The 16,738-nt window shown below is 34.9% G+C and overlaps 1 protein-coding gene across 1 annotated transcript in view; it reads right to left on the bottom strand.

Moving 5' to 3' along the window:
• TM9SF3 (transmembrane 9 superfamily member 3) overlaps positions 1–16,738 on the bottom strand; it is a 67,807-nt gene that overhangs the window by 8,972 nt on the left and 42,097 nt on the right. The window contains exons 10-12 of the mRNA XM_079138001.1: positions 6,936–7,075; positions 4,095–4,163; positions 299–445 (exon numbers count right to left, since the gene is read on the bottom strand). Of these exons, the coding sequence (XP_078994127.1) occupies positions 299–445; positions 4,095–4,163; positions 6,936–7,075 (356 nt within the window). The remainder of the gene's footprint in view (positions 1–298; positions 446–4,094; positions 4,164–6,935; positions 7,076–16,738) is intronic.

Genomic DNA, 16,738 nt, shown 5'->3' with positions numbered 1-16,738 from the left:
CCTTCTTCACACTTAATGCTACTAATGTTAAAAATGAAAAGATGCTTCCTCACAAAACCCCTTCCATATTAAGCACTTAGTAAAAATATTTTTTCTCTAACATTAGCACAAAAAACTTCTATTGATACTATTTTTCCTCTAAAGTATTCTTTATTTTTATAACAAAAAAAAATGCCTATGCTATCTTAAGTACAGCGTTTTTATCCAGATCTTCTCCTCTGCTTGATACACTTCAAAGGCAATCTCATTGTAAAATATGATCCTTATACCGAGTTTCTGCTCACAATTAGGTACTTACCACCTATAATCCTCTGCATTTAGCAAGAAGTATGTGCACACAATGGTCACACAGACGGTCACAATGCACAGGATGACCAGCACCAGCATCATGAAGCCATAGACATAATAGATCTTATATGCCCAGAAAGACGTGAAGATGAAATACCTAAGAAAATGCAATATAGACACAGGTTTCCCATCTTCATTCTTGAAGCTAACTCTGCTCTCTCACATCTTAGTTCTCATTTTCACCTCATTTACATATCAATATTTTTCTTTCAGTAACTTCCAACAGCTTCCCTTACCCTTTCTCATCTATTAAATCCTTGAAAATTATCTTAAAAATATTTTCTTATAGTTTTTCAAGATTCTTCAATAAGGTATTTGTCTCTAGTTAAACTGAATAAATAAGAAGCTTAAAGGAGTAAAATGTGGAAAAGAACAAATGAAAACAGCAAGAAATATATACTTGTAAAATGAAGTCAATTCTTTCATTTGCCTGTAGATACAACAGTATCCAAACAATGTATTTTATATTTTATAAAACACCTTTTCAAAAGAAAAATAAGTTTGATAGAGTAATAGTATGTAAAATTAGGAAAAGAAAGTCCAAAGATTACCCTGTCTTTGGAGGACAGTGAGGGAAAGGGCAGAAAGATTTTTCATTAGAACAAAAGACTTTTTCTATTTTATCTCTAAATCTATTACTCAAATCATCACTACATCAGAACAGGGTCTTTTAGCTTCTTCTCTTCTGTTTGTTGGTCAATTTGTTGGTCATTCATTCTTTCAACCCTACCACAAAACAGCTAGGAAAGCAGGAAGAATAGCACTGTGAAGACACCTCCACCCTCAGGGAGATTCCTGGCTAATGGGGAAACAGGGCAATCATGATCCACTGTGATATGCACTATCCCTGGTTTCAGTTGGGTGGGCACCAGGGGAGTCAGTACGAATATTTGGGCAGGGCATGCATGGAGTGGGGAAAGCCAGAATGATCTGCATGTAGGAAAAGCACAACAACAAAGGCAGAGGGGTTTTAGAAATAAAAGAATCCCCTATACTTTGAAAAACTCAAAGAATTCAGTATAGCTAGGATTTTAAATGAAGGGGCAAAAGCTAAGAGAGTAAACAAAACCAGTTCTTGTACTATGAAGGCCATGCTATAGAGTTGGGACCTCATCTCAATAAAAATGAAAAGTTTTAAACAAAGAAGTACACGAACAGACTGACAGGTTAAAAAGATCACTTGGCTATGAGAGAAGAACGAGTTTGAGGGTGTTCAAAACAGAGGCAACTTTAAAGAAAGAACAGAGAAGCTATCTAATGGAACAGAGTGCCTGGAAAGCAGAAAGTTACATGATCAAGAAGTACTGGTGACAGGGGCAGGAGGGAAACAATGGAGAGGTCGAGTCAAAGTGAGAATGCAAAGCAGTATCAGACTGGAAGTACAGAAGTAGTTCCTAAACTTGTGCTATGAAACCATAAGTTAGTGACACACAGTCTAGTTTCCCTATAAGGTACTGACTAATGCTTGGTATACTCACAGCCGATAGCTGACAACCATATGTATTTAGTTGTACTCATTCATATCATTAGGTAATGTTATGATTTGGAACTTAAAAATTCCCCAAAAGCCACATGTTGACTTAGTTGTCAGCCTGTAGTGCTATGAAATCTTTAGGAAGTGGGGCCGAGTGAAAGAAGTTAGGTTACTGAGGATATGCCCTTAAAGGGGACAGTGGAACCCCAGTCCCTTCCTCTTTCTCTATCTCTGCTTCCTGGCTACCATGGAATAAAGAGGTTTCTTCTGCCATGTGCTTAGGAAGCAAGGGGGCCAAGAAACTGTGGACTGAAATCTCTGACACCTTGAACTTTGACTCCTAATAAGAACATTCATCTCAGGCAATTGTCACAGTGATGGAATGCTGACTAACAGAGACAATTTACTTAAATATTACATGAACCAATAAACAGTAGAGCAAAAATAAAGGATGTGTTGTTGCTATGAAAAGTGTGTTGAATGCCTTGGAAAGATTTAATAAGGTGAGCTGCTTAAAAAAAAGCTATAAAATTAAGTATGGGTGAGATGGCTACAAAAGACTTGGGGACAGGGTGGCGGTTTAGCTCAGTGGCAGAGCACTTGCCTAACATGTGTGAGGCACTAGGTTCAATCCTCAGCACCACATAAAAATAATAAAACAAAGGTATTGTGCCCACCTACAAAAATATATATATATAAAAAGACTGTGGGACAAATGGACAAATCTAAGATTCTGTACTTAGAATACTTCACATGGTTCTTTATGTTCTTGCCCTAAGACTCAAAAAGACAGAAGATGTACTATAAATGTCAAAGAAAAAAATGGTTGAAACTGCAACCAATAGAAAAGAATCAAAGTAAGATCTTGGTTCTATATATTAAAAAAAAAAAAAAAAGTCAATGGACAGGTGTACATTTAGTTATTTTAAAATAAAATATTATATATGCATCATTTTTTATGTCTCTTACATGAACCAACCTTTTTAATTAACCAACTACCAAACCAAATCATATCTGTTATGGAGTTTTCTATTGTACTAGAGAGACTCAGAGGCATGTGGAACCCTGTAAGAGTATTTGGAGTTGTTACCAAGATGGAATTCAGTGGGTTAGCTCAATGGCAGAGCACTATGAAACCATAAGTTAGTGACACACATTCTAGTTTCCCTCTAAGGGAAATGCTTGGTATACTCGCAGCTGGTAGCTAACAACCATATGTATTTAGTTGTGTTTAGTGGGTTGGGGCTAAGGGTAGTATTTGATAAAGTCCCATACAAAGAACTACACTGCCTAAAATAAAGCATTCCTATCAAGGAATACTGGGCCACAAACAGAAAAAATAAAGGTTTATATTTTGCGATGGTAAAGGATGCAGATATGAAGTATAGTAAGTGGGCACATACCTTTATCCTCAAACACATACGCTACCTTCCCAGTACTCCTGCAGGCCTCTAGGGAAGGAACCTAGGAGTGACTACCTCAAACATCTCAGGGTCTAGACTGACTAGTAGGTAATAGTTTACCTAGTTCTTTGGATTTTCAAATATATTCAAAATATACAAAAATCAGAAATTCTTTCCATCATATATGGGATCAAGACTGGCCTACTATTCTAGCATGTATATTTTGATTTCTTAGCTCTCCTATTAAGTGAAAGAGGCCTAGAATACAAACAAGAAGTATGCACTTCACCTGAATATCTGAGAACAGGTAGACAACTACATTTAGACAGCCTATGCAGACCCCTTTCTAGAAGGTACAGAATTAACAGATTATTAGATACCACAATGGTTTGGGTGTGGTCTGTGTCACCTAAGGTTCCATTGTGATTAAAGGTCTTAGTATCAAGGATGGCACTGCTGGTGAAGATCTGGGAGATGGGGCCTAGATTTGAGAGGAGGTTCTTAGATTACTGGGGGTATGCTCTTAGAAGAGATACTGGGATGTCAGTCTTTCTCGTCAATTTCCTGTTTGACAATGTGAGCTCTCACACACACACACACATACACACACACACACACTCTGCCCACCCCCATCATGATGTACCACCATTTGCCATCCTCATCAGGGAACAATTATATGAGGTCACCTGATTTTGAACTCTGAACCTCACAAACTGGGAACAAAGTTAGCTGCCTAGGGTAGTTCATTATAGTGACACAAGCTGACTAGTATAGATGCCACCTCATCTGAAGATTCTATATCTACCCTATCCACTAAATTCTCATTATAATAAAACCCCTCAAAACATAAACACATGGACGAAACTTACATTTCAATAAAGATAGAGCCAAAAGGTAAAATTCCTCCCAGGCAAACAATAACTGCAGGCTCCATAAACCTGGAAAATATTAAAATTAACAGTAAACCTCTAGGACGATTTTTATATAGTATAAATCCTGGTAATAGAGAGGGGATATCTAATACTTTAAAAAAACAAACCAGTAAAAAGAAAAGCCAAACTCCAAAGAGACACAGTAAGTAGGTGAGAATTCATATTAGCCATAGGTTGCAATTAATATTCCTTACAACATTAAAGCCTACAGTAATATTTAAGGAACACAAACAAATCTTTGCCACTGGCAAAACTCAAGGACAATGTGTTTACTCCTACTTTGTTACTTCGCCTCTCAATAATTTCTAAGAACTCTACAGGCATCTAACAGAAACCCAAAGGGAAGGAGAGTCTTCAGACCCCCATCTTATGGGAGGTCCTAAACTGTGGTCTTGCCATGTCTTCGTTCAATCTCTCCATGGTGCTGTAATTTTTTTTTCCTGACAAAGTATACAATTAAGGTATTAGAAGTTCTGATTTATAATAAGTCAAAGAATTTAAAAATTCAAACTTATTTATTCAACAAATATTTACTGACTGCAATCTGTAACTCCCCACCTGGAGTGCCCTCTCTCATCTCATACTTCTCTCCCTGCAAGCACTGACTCAAGTGTTATCCTTTCTAAATAGCCTCTCCTGAGCCTCCCTGGAAGAGGTGGCCCTTTCACCTGTTTTCTACCGCCTCTTGAATTTAGTCCACGGCTGTATTTGTCACACTGTTCTGCAACTATCTAATTACACATATCAGACTTCACTAGATCATAAACTGTAGCAGACAGAAACTATTCATCTAGGGATTCCAGTGCCTAGCATAGCATCTGGCACAGAAAAGACACTAAACCAATATCACTCAGATGGACAAACTAAAAAACTGAGAAGAAAAATTTAAAAATTGATAGCTGAAAAAAAAACTTAAAAATCATTTAATCTAGTCTTTCCTTATTTTATAGGAAACCAATACCACTGAAGCTAAAAGTGATCTTCCCAAGGTTACAGAATCAACGAAAGTCAGATGTAGTATTGAGGTTTTGGGTCCCATGTTCTTACCCCTAAATGTGACAATCTGGTGAGGAAGGTCACCTATGGTTCACTCTTCTCCTTCACCAGCCCTAGTGACCTAGAGGACCTTTTGTGAATTCTGGCTTTACTCTTACCCTCCCTAGTGATGAGGTGAATACTGGGATATTAATGAGCCCTAATAGTCTAATATTAGTTTAGAAAAAAGTAGTTGAAAAAAAGACTCAAAAAATTACTAGCTAGCTATTAGAGAAGAGGAGGGAATCAGGAGGAATGAGAAGGATGAACAGAGAATTAGGAAGGGTATGTTATTTGCATGTATAATTAAAATGCACTAATAAAAAAAATCTAGGGCTGGGGAGATAGTTCAGCTGGGCCCTGAGTTTGATCCCCAGTACCTCAAAAAAAAGTTCTAGTCAAAGTCCCTCATAAGCACAAATCTAAGGAAAGAAAAGAATATGGCCAATTCCTGAGACTGAAATTGACTGCTCTCCTCTAAATTACAAGGGGTTATTCTATTCAACCTCCATTTCTACACATGGCTATATGCTTCCATACCTAGAAAAGACCAAAGAGTAATCATCATCTATTTGTATAAGTACCTTGTATGTAAGTTATATTTATAATGTGGTAAAATATCTAAGAACAAGGGCTTTTCATTATATAACCCTTATTGTAAAGATACAGTCTGTTCAGCTATTATAAAATAACAAATCTACTATTTACCCATTGTTATGAGATGAAACAGAAGTACAGTAATATTGTTTGTTCTATTTTATGTCTACCATTAAGACCTAGAAAACTGAAGAAAAGCAGACTAGCATAAATCAGCAAAATATTCAATGTGCTAATTTTAAAAGAAAAATTATATATATACTATGCATTCATATTTTATTCAAATTTGCATAAATTAGGAAAACACAAACTACCTCAAATTAATAAGCCATCAAGAATCATAATTTCAAAGCTAATGGTCAAATAAAATAAAATGTATACTGTATTTATACTATTGCCAGAGAGGCACCTGTTAAACAAAAATGCTTGTCATCCCTTGTCAGGATTAATCTTGGGAAATCCTCAAGAACATATTCTGTTTATAAAATTGACAGACATGTAATTGAGAGATTCTATACAATCCCAGAATAAAGATAAACAATATAATTATCATAAAATTATAATGGTTTCATTCCTAATTCATCTCTCATTAGGATGTATATGTCTGTAAATGTGTGTCAATATTGTCTATGATAATAAAATACTTAGGAAGGAAAAAGAAATTACAAGCCATGAGCTGGCAGACTTTTTCTGTAAAGGTTCAGATAGTAAATATTTTAGGTTTTGCAGGTGATATGAACTCTGCCATAACTACTGCTCTGTCAATTCTGATGTTGTAAGGTAAAGGTAGTCAAAGACAGTGAATGGACAACTGGGCATGGCTGTGTTCAATAAAACCTTATTTACAAAATCGGGCAGCAAGGCTTAATAATTCCAGCTTTACTTCCTTCCCACCTGTACACACCAGTAGACCTAGCAAAGTATTTGTCAAGTCTGTAAATGGTATAATATTCAGAAAGTGAAATAAAGATATAACTTATCACCACGCAAACAATGTAGATTGACAGAAAAATTAAACACAATCTTAAGCTCAAATTTAAGACATTCTCATAAATACATACCAATTCTAAAGTTACATATATACAACAGTCTTAAGAATGCATATATTATGATAAATAATTACATAAGATTTAGCATCCTCTTTACCATTTTTTCTCCGGTATAGGACGAGGCACAGCATTGACACGACAAGGGAAGTTGGGCTGACCTGACAGATTTCGGCCAAGTATTGTACCAACAAGATTTAGAGGAAGAATAACAAAAAAACAGATGCAACAAACAGCCACCTGCAAATTAAACAAAAATGTGTGTGATTACTCGGAGAACAGTAACAACAATAAAAACAAATAAAAGAGACACTAAAAGTTTGTTTAATAATTTGATCATAGAAGAAAAATGTTTAAGTTCAAAATGGGCTAAAATTACACAAGATATACACAAATGAAAATAGGAAAAATGTTAGAATTGAACCAAACACAAGGTGAACTGTGTCTTAGCAACTTTAGTTCCCTATTTTTCCTATTCTTCCATAATATCTCAGATACAGTCCCTTTTCTTGTCAGTTGTCTGCTTTTAAGGTATCTAGCCTTACTCTTACATCATTATAACTAACTTATTTGGCTATACTTTATTGTACACAGACATTCAAGTATGTCATTTTCCTGTTTTATAGATGAAGTAAATAAGACCCAGAAAGACAAAATAACTAACTTCCCATGATCACACAGCTAGTAAGTAGTGAGGCTAAAATTTTAATGCAGATCTGCCAACCTTGAAGACCAACATGTTCTTTTCTGTTCTACAATACCTTGGTTGGAATCCTGACAATGAAAGTCTCTATGTATATGTGCCATTACTAAAATAATACAAATATTTTTCTGCCCATGAGTAGTAGTCCAAAATTATAGAGAAGGCCATCTAGAGATTCTAGAACCAAAGTGGACAATTAGGAAAATAAATTTATTTTTGTGGTTTTTATGAAATCTGGATATACAAACTTTTCTCTGGCTAGCATCTAGTTAAGATTACTTCACTGAATTTCTATAAGATGGAGAACTAAATCACTTCTAAAAATCTCTTTTAATTATACATTTTGGGATTCTAATAAACAGCAATAGTGAGAGAAAAGCTGAATGAAAACTAAAGAAATTGAGAGAAGTGAAGAGGTATAGGGTAGAAAATCCAATAATTACATAAAGAAAGAATTGCTTTTGAAGCAACATTAAAAAAAAAAAAAAAAATCCCTGAAAATGGCTACAATAAATTTTAATGGTGGGAAGTATTTTTTAAGACATAGCAAAGTACTACAGCTTCACTGTAGCTAGTGCTAAGAACTTTGTGACATTTCTATATGTCACCAAAAATGCATGAAAAAAAATCATTAGGAACTTTGACATTATCTTGTTCTGATGTTAGTTATTTTTACTGAGAGTCACTTTCCAAATCTGTTATAATATTCAATGAGTAAACTAAACAAATCTCTACAAATAAGATGAATTTAATTTCAATTTTTAAATTAAATTTCTTAATTTAGTTTTCCTGGTTTTATTAATTTCAACTTAAGAATATAGAAACATGTTTTCTGTATTTCTTATAAAAACAGCTCATAGGAAGAAATACTGAAAAATAAATAGATTGGTAGAATGACAGTGGCATTGTTGTTTTTTTTTTTTTTTTCATTTTTGTTGTTGCTTTAATATGCAACCTGAAACAAACTAAACATTTTAAATCACAAAGGTTTTTTTAAAAAATTCTTAATCAGAATTTAAAATATAGAGGCAGATAAGTCCTACACCAAATTTTAATACACTAGAGACATCTTAAGCCAGACTGACTCATTTTCACACAAAACTCAGAAAAGGTTCTCCTGCTGGGTCTGTATATTTGAACTTCTGGCAAATGTCATTGATTAGGAAAGTTAGTGATGCTATACTTATATCTTTTGTTTAACTCCCCTCTCCCATTCCAATTTAGGCTTTCACAGATTTGCTTCCCTAAAAGTGGTACAAACAGAGGCACTACTACAACCACTTATATGGCACAGATAGTTGAGTGGCAGATCAATGAGGCGCAGAGCAAGAATCAATCAAGTAACCTATACACAGTCTCATCAAGATATTATCAACTGTTTAGCATTTAAAATTTTTCCTCTCTTCTGATTTTTAATACATGATTTTAAAATGCAAGGAGTTTATAAAACATTATAGTGATTAATCTCCGAAACCAATTCCCTACTTCTTTATTTCAAATGAGCTCTTTTGAAGAATACCCTGAGATTTCAGGGCAAGCTGTTAAAAAAAAATCACATGGAATTAACTCAATTGTGAAGTTACTGACATTCAACTAAATAAACTGGTTGCTGAAGGAGTTAGGATTGACCTGTTATTCATACCCCTTGTTGTTAGATTTGTATTCATCACAACTTTATTGCTCTCATTAAATTTAAAGTGTTAAAATATATTTACAACAATGGAGTCATGGTTGTATCTGTTTTCCATATCGAGCATCCACATTGCTTCATTTAAAAATGAAATTTAGCAGTTAAGAATACAAAAACCATTCGTCTAATACACTGTTGAAAATTCTAGAATTCAAACCAATACAGGTCTTCCCTATGCCCTTAGAAAGATAATTTAGGTGGGCAGGGGTGAGAGAAAAGACTTCACACAGAGGGTTCCCCCTACCTACACAAAAACAATAAAAAAAACTGACTTTAAGTCTTGATACTCTAAAGATCTACCAACTAGAAACCATCAAAATGGCTAATACTTTTTCTACCTCTGTTCCAGACTGGCCTTTTAGGAAATCTGTGGCATAAATGGGTTGGAAAGGGAAAAGATGGCCTAAAATGGACTATTTTGGAATGCTAAAAGGAGAGATTTTTTTTTAAAAAGTAATAGATGGTAACTGCTTATTGGTAAGATTCTCAGGAAATACATCATTCTTGTCAGCCAATATGCTTAAGTATTTCTTCAAATTCTGCTCACAGATGATTTCTACCATCCATTTTCTAACTCAATCATTTTATGACTCTGAAGTGTTTAGCCTTGATTCAAGCATTTCGACCACCACATCGAAGGCCAAATGGGATGACACTGGTCAGGGCATTACCAACTCAAACACAAATGCATCTAAGAAACCCATTTACTTTATCCAGAGATAATGTATTAATATATAATTCATCATTCTCTTCCTTAAGCTGTGCTTTAGCACTATAGTGGAAGAAACACTTGATTTGAAGTGAATAATTTGTTCTACAAAGCTAGCCTGATCAGAAAAAAAATTACAAGAACACTATCAACTGGGTATGGTGGTGCATGCCTGTAATCCCAGAGGCTCAGGAGGCTGAAGCAGGAGGGTCCCGAGTTCAAAATCAGCCTCAGCAAAAGTGAGGTATAAAACAACTCAGTAAGACCCTGTCTCTAAATAAAATACAAAACAGGGCTGGGGATGTGACTCAGTGGTCAAGGGCCCCTAAATTCAAATCCCTGGTACTCCCCCCCAAAAAAAACTCACTATAGACCAGTATCTCTCACAAACATAGACGCAAAAACAATGAATTTTAGGCAAATGGAATATAATAACATATGAAATGGATAACGCATCACAACAAATTGAGGTTTATCAAATGAGTGCAAATTGTTATGATTAGAAAAATCAATCAATGCTATTCATCATCATCTGAAAAGAATGCAGAAAAGGCCACTGCAAAATCCAACATCCATTCCCAATAAAAACTTTCAGCAAGCTACAAATAGAAAGAAACCTTACCAATTTGAAAAAGGGCATCTAGAAAAATGCAGCTCACATCTTACAAGCACAAGACTGAATTTTCCCCATGACTGGAAACAAGGCAAGGATGCCCGCTCTAACCACTACTACTCAACACTACTGGAATTAACCAGTGCAGTAAGAGAGGGCAAAGAGGTGGGAAGGTGGGAAAGCAGAAAAGGCATACTGATTAGAAAAAAGAGGTAAAACTGTCTATTTGCAGATAATTATTCACAAATAATCTAACAACAAAATTTACAATAAAGCAGCTAGGACTAACAAGTGAATTTAAGCAAGATTTTCAGATGCAAAGCAATAGTCAAAAACCTATTTTTCCCTATAAGCTGGCAGTAAATGATCAGAATTTGAAAAATACAATTTATAAACAGCACAGAAATATTAAAAATTGGGGGTAATTCAGCAAAAAATGTAAAAAACCTGAACACTAACATCTATAGAATGCTGCTGAGAAAAATTAGTACATAAGCTGAGACAGAATAGTGTGTTCATGAATCAAAAGACTCAACATCATTAAGATGTCAATTATTCTCAAATTGAGCTAGAGATTCAATGCAATACCAATTAAAACCCCAGCAGGTTTTTGGTTTTATTTATTTATTGTATTAGAGCATTACAGTTATACATAATAGTTGGGTTCATCCTAACAAATTCATCCATGCATGGAATTTGATTTCAGTTCATGTCTCACCTACTTTTTCCACCCCTCCTCCTTGTCCCTATTTGTTCCTTCCTCCTCTACTGATCTTCTTTTCAATCATCTATTTATTTATTTTTGATTGGCTCTTTCTACTTACACATAAAGATGAAATTCTCTGTGGTATACTTATATATGCACACAGCATGATTTTTAAAAATTTATTCCCCATTTCCTGCCCTTTCCCATCCTTCCTCTCTCCTTCTCTATCTCCTCCTCCTCTACTGATCTTCCCTACATCTTTATGGTACCTGATCCTTCCTCCCTTCTTTAACATCCACATGTGAAAGAAAACATTCAACCCTTGATTTTCTGCAACTGGCTTATTTCACTTAGCATAATGTTCTTTCTCCATTTCCATTCATTTACCAGAAAATGCCATAATTCCATTCTTCTTTGTGGCTGAGTAAAACTCCATTGTGTGTGTGTGTGTGTGTGTGATTGTGTATTACATTTTATTGATCCATTCATCTACTGACAGGCATCTGGGTTGATTACATAATTCAGTTATCTTGAATTGTGCTGCTATAAATAAGTAATGATGTGGTTGTATCCCCATAGTATGTTAATTTTAGTTCTTTCTAATAAATAGCAAGGAGTGGGATAGTTGAGTCATATGGTAGTTCCATTCCTAGTTTTCTGAGGAATCTCCATATCTGCTTCCCAGAGTGTACCACCAGCAACGAATGAGTATACCTTTTTCCAAACATCCTTGTCACCATTTATTATTGCTTGTGTTCTTCACAATTGCCATTGTAACTGGAGTGAGATGAAATCTTATTGGAGTTTTGATTTGCATTTTGCTGATTGCTAGAGATGTTAAACTTTTAACCTTTTTTTCCATTTATTTCTTGGACATTTGTGTTTCTTCTTCTTTTTTCTTGTACTGGGGACTGAACCCAGGGGCACTTACACTGAATCACATCCCAAGTCCTTTTTATTTTGAGACAGCGTCTTCTGTATATATTTCTCTATCAGAAAAGCAGCTGGCAAAGAGTTTCTCCCATTCTGTACGCTCTCTCTTCATGCTCTTGTTTCTTTTGCTGTGCAGAAGCTTTTTAATTTGATGGCATCCCACTAACTGATTCTTGGTACTGTTTCTTGTACTTTGGGGGTCTTAAGAAGTTGGTGCCATCACATGTATGATGGAGTGTTGACCCTATGTTTTTTTCTAGCAGTTGCAAAGTTTTGGGTCTAATTCTGTCTTTTACCCATTTTTATTTGACTTTTGAGCAAGATAAGAGACGGGGATCTAGTTTCATTCTTCTACATATGGCTTTCCCTGCATCATTTGTTTAAAAGGCTATCTTTTCTCCAATATATATTTTTGGCATTTGTCAAGTAAAAGATGGCTATAAGTATATGTAGTTGCCTCTGTATCTTCTATTCTGTTCCAATGGCCTTCATGTCTATTTTAATGCCAATACCATGCTTTTTGTTACTATAGCTCTATAATATAAATTTCAGATCCAGTATTGTGATGCTTTGCTGCATCACTCTTCTTGCTCAGGATTGCTTTGGCTATTTTGGGTCTCTTATTCTTCCAAATGAATTTAAGGACTGTTTTTGTTTTTGTTTTTGTTTTCTAACCCTGTGAAGAATGGCATTGGTATTTTGAAGGGGATTGCACTGAATCTGTATATTGCTTTTGGTAGTATGGTTATTTTGAAAACATTAATGCTACCTATCCAAACTATCCAAGAATATGGGAGGTCTTTTTCATTTTCAATATTTTTTTCAGTGTTCTATAATTTTTATTGTGGAGATCTTTCACCTCCTTGGTTAGATTAATTCTGAAATATTTTATTTCTTTGTTTTCATTTTTTTTTTTGTTGTTTGTTTTGGGTTTTTTTTAAGGGTATTGTGAATGGGATGGTTTTCTTGATTTGTTACAGTATAGGAAAGTTACTGATTTATGGATGCTGATCTTGTATTCTGCTACTTTGCTGAATTCATCTACCAGCTGTAGAAGTCTTCTAGTGGAGTTTTTTGTGTCTTGTAGATATAGGACCATATCATTTCCAAACAGAGACAATTTGACTTCTTATTTTCCTATTGTATCCCTTTGATTTCCTTTTCTTCCCTGATTGCTCTGACTAGTATTTTGAGAATTACACTGAATAGAAGTGGGGAGAGTAGACATCTTTGTCTTGTTCCTATTTTAAAGGAAATGCTTTCAGTTTTTTCCCCAAATCAGTATGATGTTGGCTTTGGGTTTGTTTTAAGATAGCCTTTATAAAGTTGAGGCAAGTTCCTTCTACCCCTAGCTTCTCCAGCTTCTTTAACATGAATGGGTGCTAGATTTTATCAAAGGCCTTTTCTACATCTATTAAGACGATCAAAATTAAATTGTCCTTAATTTTATTTACGTGGTAAATTGTGTTTGTGTATGTGGAATCAACCTTGCATCACTGGGATATAACCCACTTGATCACAGTGTATTATCTTCTTGATGTATTTCTGAATGCAGTTTCTGCATGCTTTTTGTAGAAATTGACGAGCTGATTCTAAACTTTATATGGAGATGCAGTGAGTATGAAAAAGCCAAAACAACTTTGAAACAAAGAAATGATTTCATAAATGATTTTACAGCTTGATTTATAAAGCTATAAATCAAGACAGTATGACAGTGGTATTAAAATGAGACAATCTGATTAATAAAAAAGAAGAGAAAATCCAGAAATAAATTTATACATATGTACATACAATTTATATATGCAACTCAATAGAAAAAGGATAATATTTCCCTAATGAAGCTTGAACAACTGACTAGCCTTATGCAAAATAAAACAAAATTCCTTGACTTTTAATTCACACTACATACTAACCAAAAATGGATCATAGACCTAAATTTAAGAGGTAAAACTATGTAAGATAAAGGACTGTGTCTACAATATATTTAAAAAAAACTCCACTATGACAAGCAACCTATTTTAAAAAAAAAAAAGCAGAAAATTTGCACATTGGAGAAGATATATAAATGGGAAATAAGCAAATAAGAGGATCTTCAACATGACTGATTAGTTACTAGGAAATGAAAACCATGAGACACCACTACATGCTTACTAGAATGGTTAAAATCAAGTCTTGGCACTGGTATGGAGCAACTGGAACTCTTACACAATGCTGATGCTGATATTGTCAATGATCCAATTAATGAGCTGGTGCTGTGAAAGTACCTTCACAAAATCCTCATTTGCATAAGTTCAGCTTAGGTATAGGAGTTTTTCTAATATTATGTTGACAAATCTTCATTATTTTTATGCTTGGGCATTCTGTACTCTTCTGACCACCTTTGAGAGAGAGCACTTTGTACTCTTTATTAAAAAGGAATACCTAGCAGCTGGGGTTGTGGCTCAGTGGTAGAGCACTTGCTTAGCACGTGTTCAATCCTCACCATCACATAAAAATAAATAAATAAAAGTATTGTGTCCATCAACAACTAAAAAAATAAAAAATAATAATAAAAATTTTTAAAAAGGAATACCTAGCTGCCCTTCACCTTTGTCTCCATTTTCTCCTCACTATGATTATTTCTAATTACATTTCATCACTTCATTTTTGACGAACTCCAATTCTCACATTATTTTCCCACTATGGCTCAAGTCTTGGGTAATGGGAAGCATTTCCCTAAATATTTGTGAAGTCTGGTTTCTTAAGTCTATGGCATATTTGGTCAAAAATTCCCCTCTCACTGGGCACAGTGGCACATGCCTGTAATCCCAGAGGCTCAGGAGGCTGTGGCAGGAGGATTGCAAATTCAACTCCAGCCTCAGCACAAGGGAGGCACTAAGCAACTCAGTGAAACCCTGTCTCTAAATAAAATACAAAATAGAGCTGAGGATGTGGCTCAGTGGTTGAGTGTCCCTGAGTTCAATTCCCGGTACCCCCAACCCAAAATGATTCCCCCTCCCAAGCTAAAAAAAAAAAGCCAAGAGTTGTCAAATACCATATGGCTCATCCATAACACCTATTAGCTGTCCTTTATCAACTATTCTTACTAAGAGACAAAACCATAAAGTAAGTCAATTTATGAATGCATGTTCAGCTGAAAAATGTTTGAAGTAGAAAAGTAATTCGTTCCTATGCTTCCTTGCTTCTGAGTTTTAAAATTTTACAACTTGGCTATTTGATCTTTGAAAGTCTACAAAAACATCAAATTCAGGATCTGAGTTTTATAACTCACAGAAGACTTCATGCCTAAAATCCTTCTTCAGAATATCCAGGCAAATCCACTCCTAAGTAACTAATGAAATCAAAACTTCTGGGTGTAATACCTATATCGCTATTGTACAAATTCACGAATGATTTTATCTTCTTGGAATCAATCTAATTTCAAGCACTCCTTCCTATCCTCTGTAGGACCAATGCCAGAACACAACTTCAGTAAAGGGTTTACACATCTTTGGAGAGTCTCATCCCAAATTCTCTCCTGCATCTCATAATATTCTCTTGACTCTAGTCACCTTGCCTTGAATCACATGTCTAGTTTAGAATATCACCACAACCTCTATTAAGGTTTCTTTATTAAGCTTCTAAGATTCAGTATTGTTCAATAAGTTTAATCTGACAAGGTTTTAATGGTTTCATGTGTAATCAGGTACCCAAGAGCAAAGAGTCAGGATCCAAAGACAAACTTCATCCATTTTCAATTTTATCTCAGACAAGCCCTGGTAATGACAGCAGTATCCTGATAAAACTCCAGACAGCAAGTAGATGAAATCCTTATTGTTTTAGTGCCTCCAGAGGACAAGGCAGAAGCCTAAAGTCTAACCTTAATCTAAGGTTAGATTAAGTTATCAGTTGTAGAAACTTTGATACATCAGATTATTAAAATCATCCAGAGAAAGAGCTCAATGTCTAAAACATCAAAAAAATGCAAGAAAGGAAGAGGTAAGGCCTGCAGAAGAGCATACAAGAAGAGGATTTGCAGATTCTAATATTCAAACTGGGGTATCAGTTAATAGGGTCCCTGGCTTCTCAGACACACAGAGCCTATGATCTGGGCATTTCAGTTCACAGACTCATTTCCTGATGACAAGTGGCATCAGGTAAACACTAGAAAATGGGATGAAAGCAGGATAAATTAATCAATTTATTAATTTATCAAATTAATAAGTCTTGGACATGGAAATTGTACAAATTAAGTCTTGGACATGGAAATTGTAAAATCTCCAAACTAATTTCAATGAGTGGCCAGAATTGAGAACCACTGAGTTTCTATATATATATAACTTTTTCCTTCACCATGTCAACAAGTCAAACAACTACAAACAGAAACTCAAGTAGTTAAAATATTCAATGTACAGATCAAACACTCCCTTCAAGTTCTTAAATTTCACATTTTAAACAAATTTTGATAAGAGAAAACATGTTAGCCCACACACCTGATTAAAACTTGAGTCCAGTGGAATGTCCTTCACTAAGCATTTCTTTGTTAGAATACAAATTAAGAACATGAGAA

This window comes from Sciurus vulgaris (genome assembly GCF_902686455.1).
Source record: "Sciurus vulgaris genome assembly, chromosome: 4".
Classification (NCBI taxonomy): Eukaryota; Metazoa; Chordata; class Mammalia; order Rodentia; family Sciuridae; genus Sciurus; species Sciurus vulgaris.
Note: the sequence above shows the minus strand (reverse complement) of the source record. Positions and strands in the feature narration are given on the sequence as shown.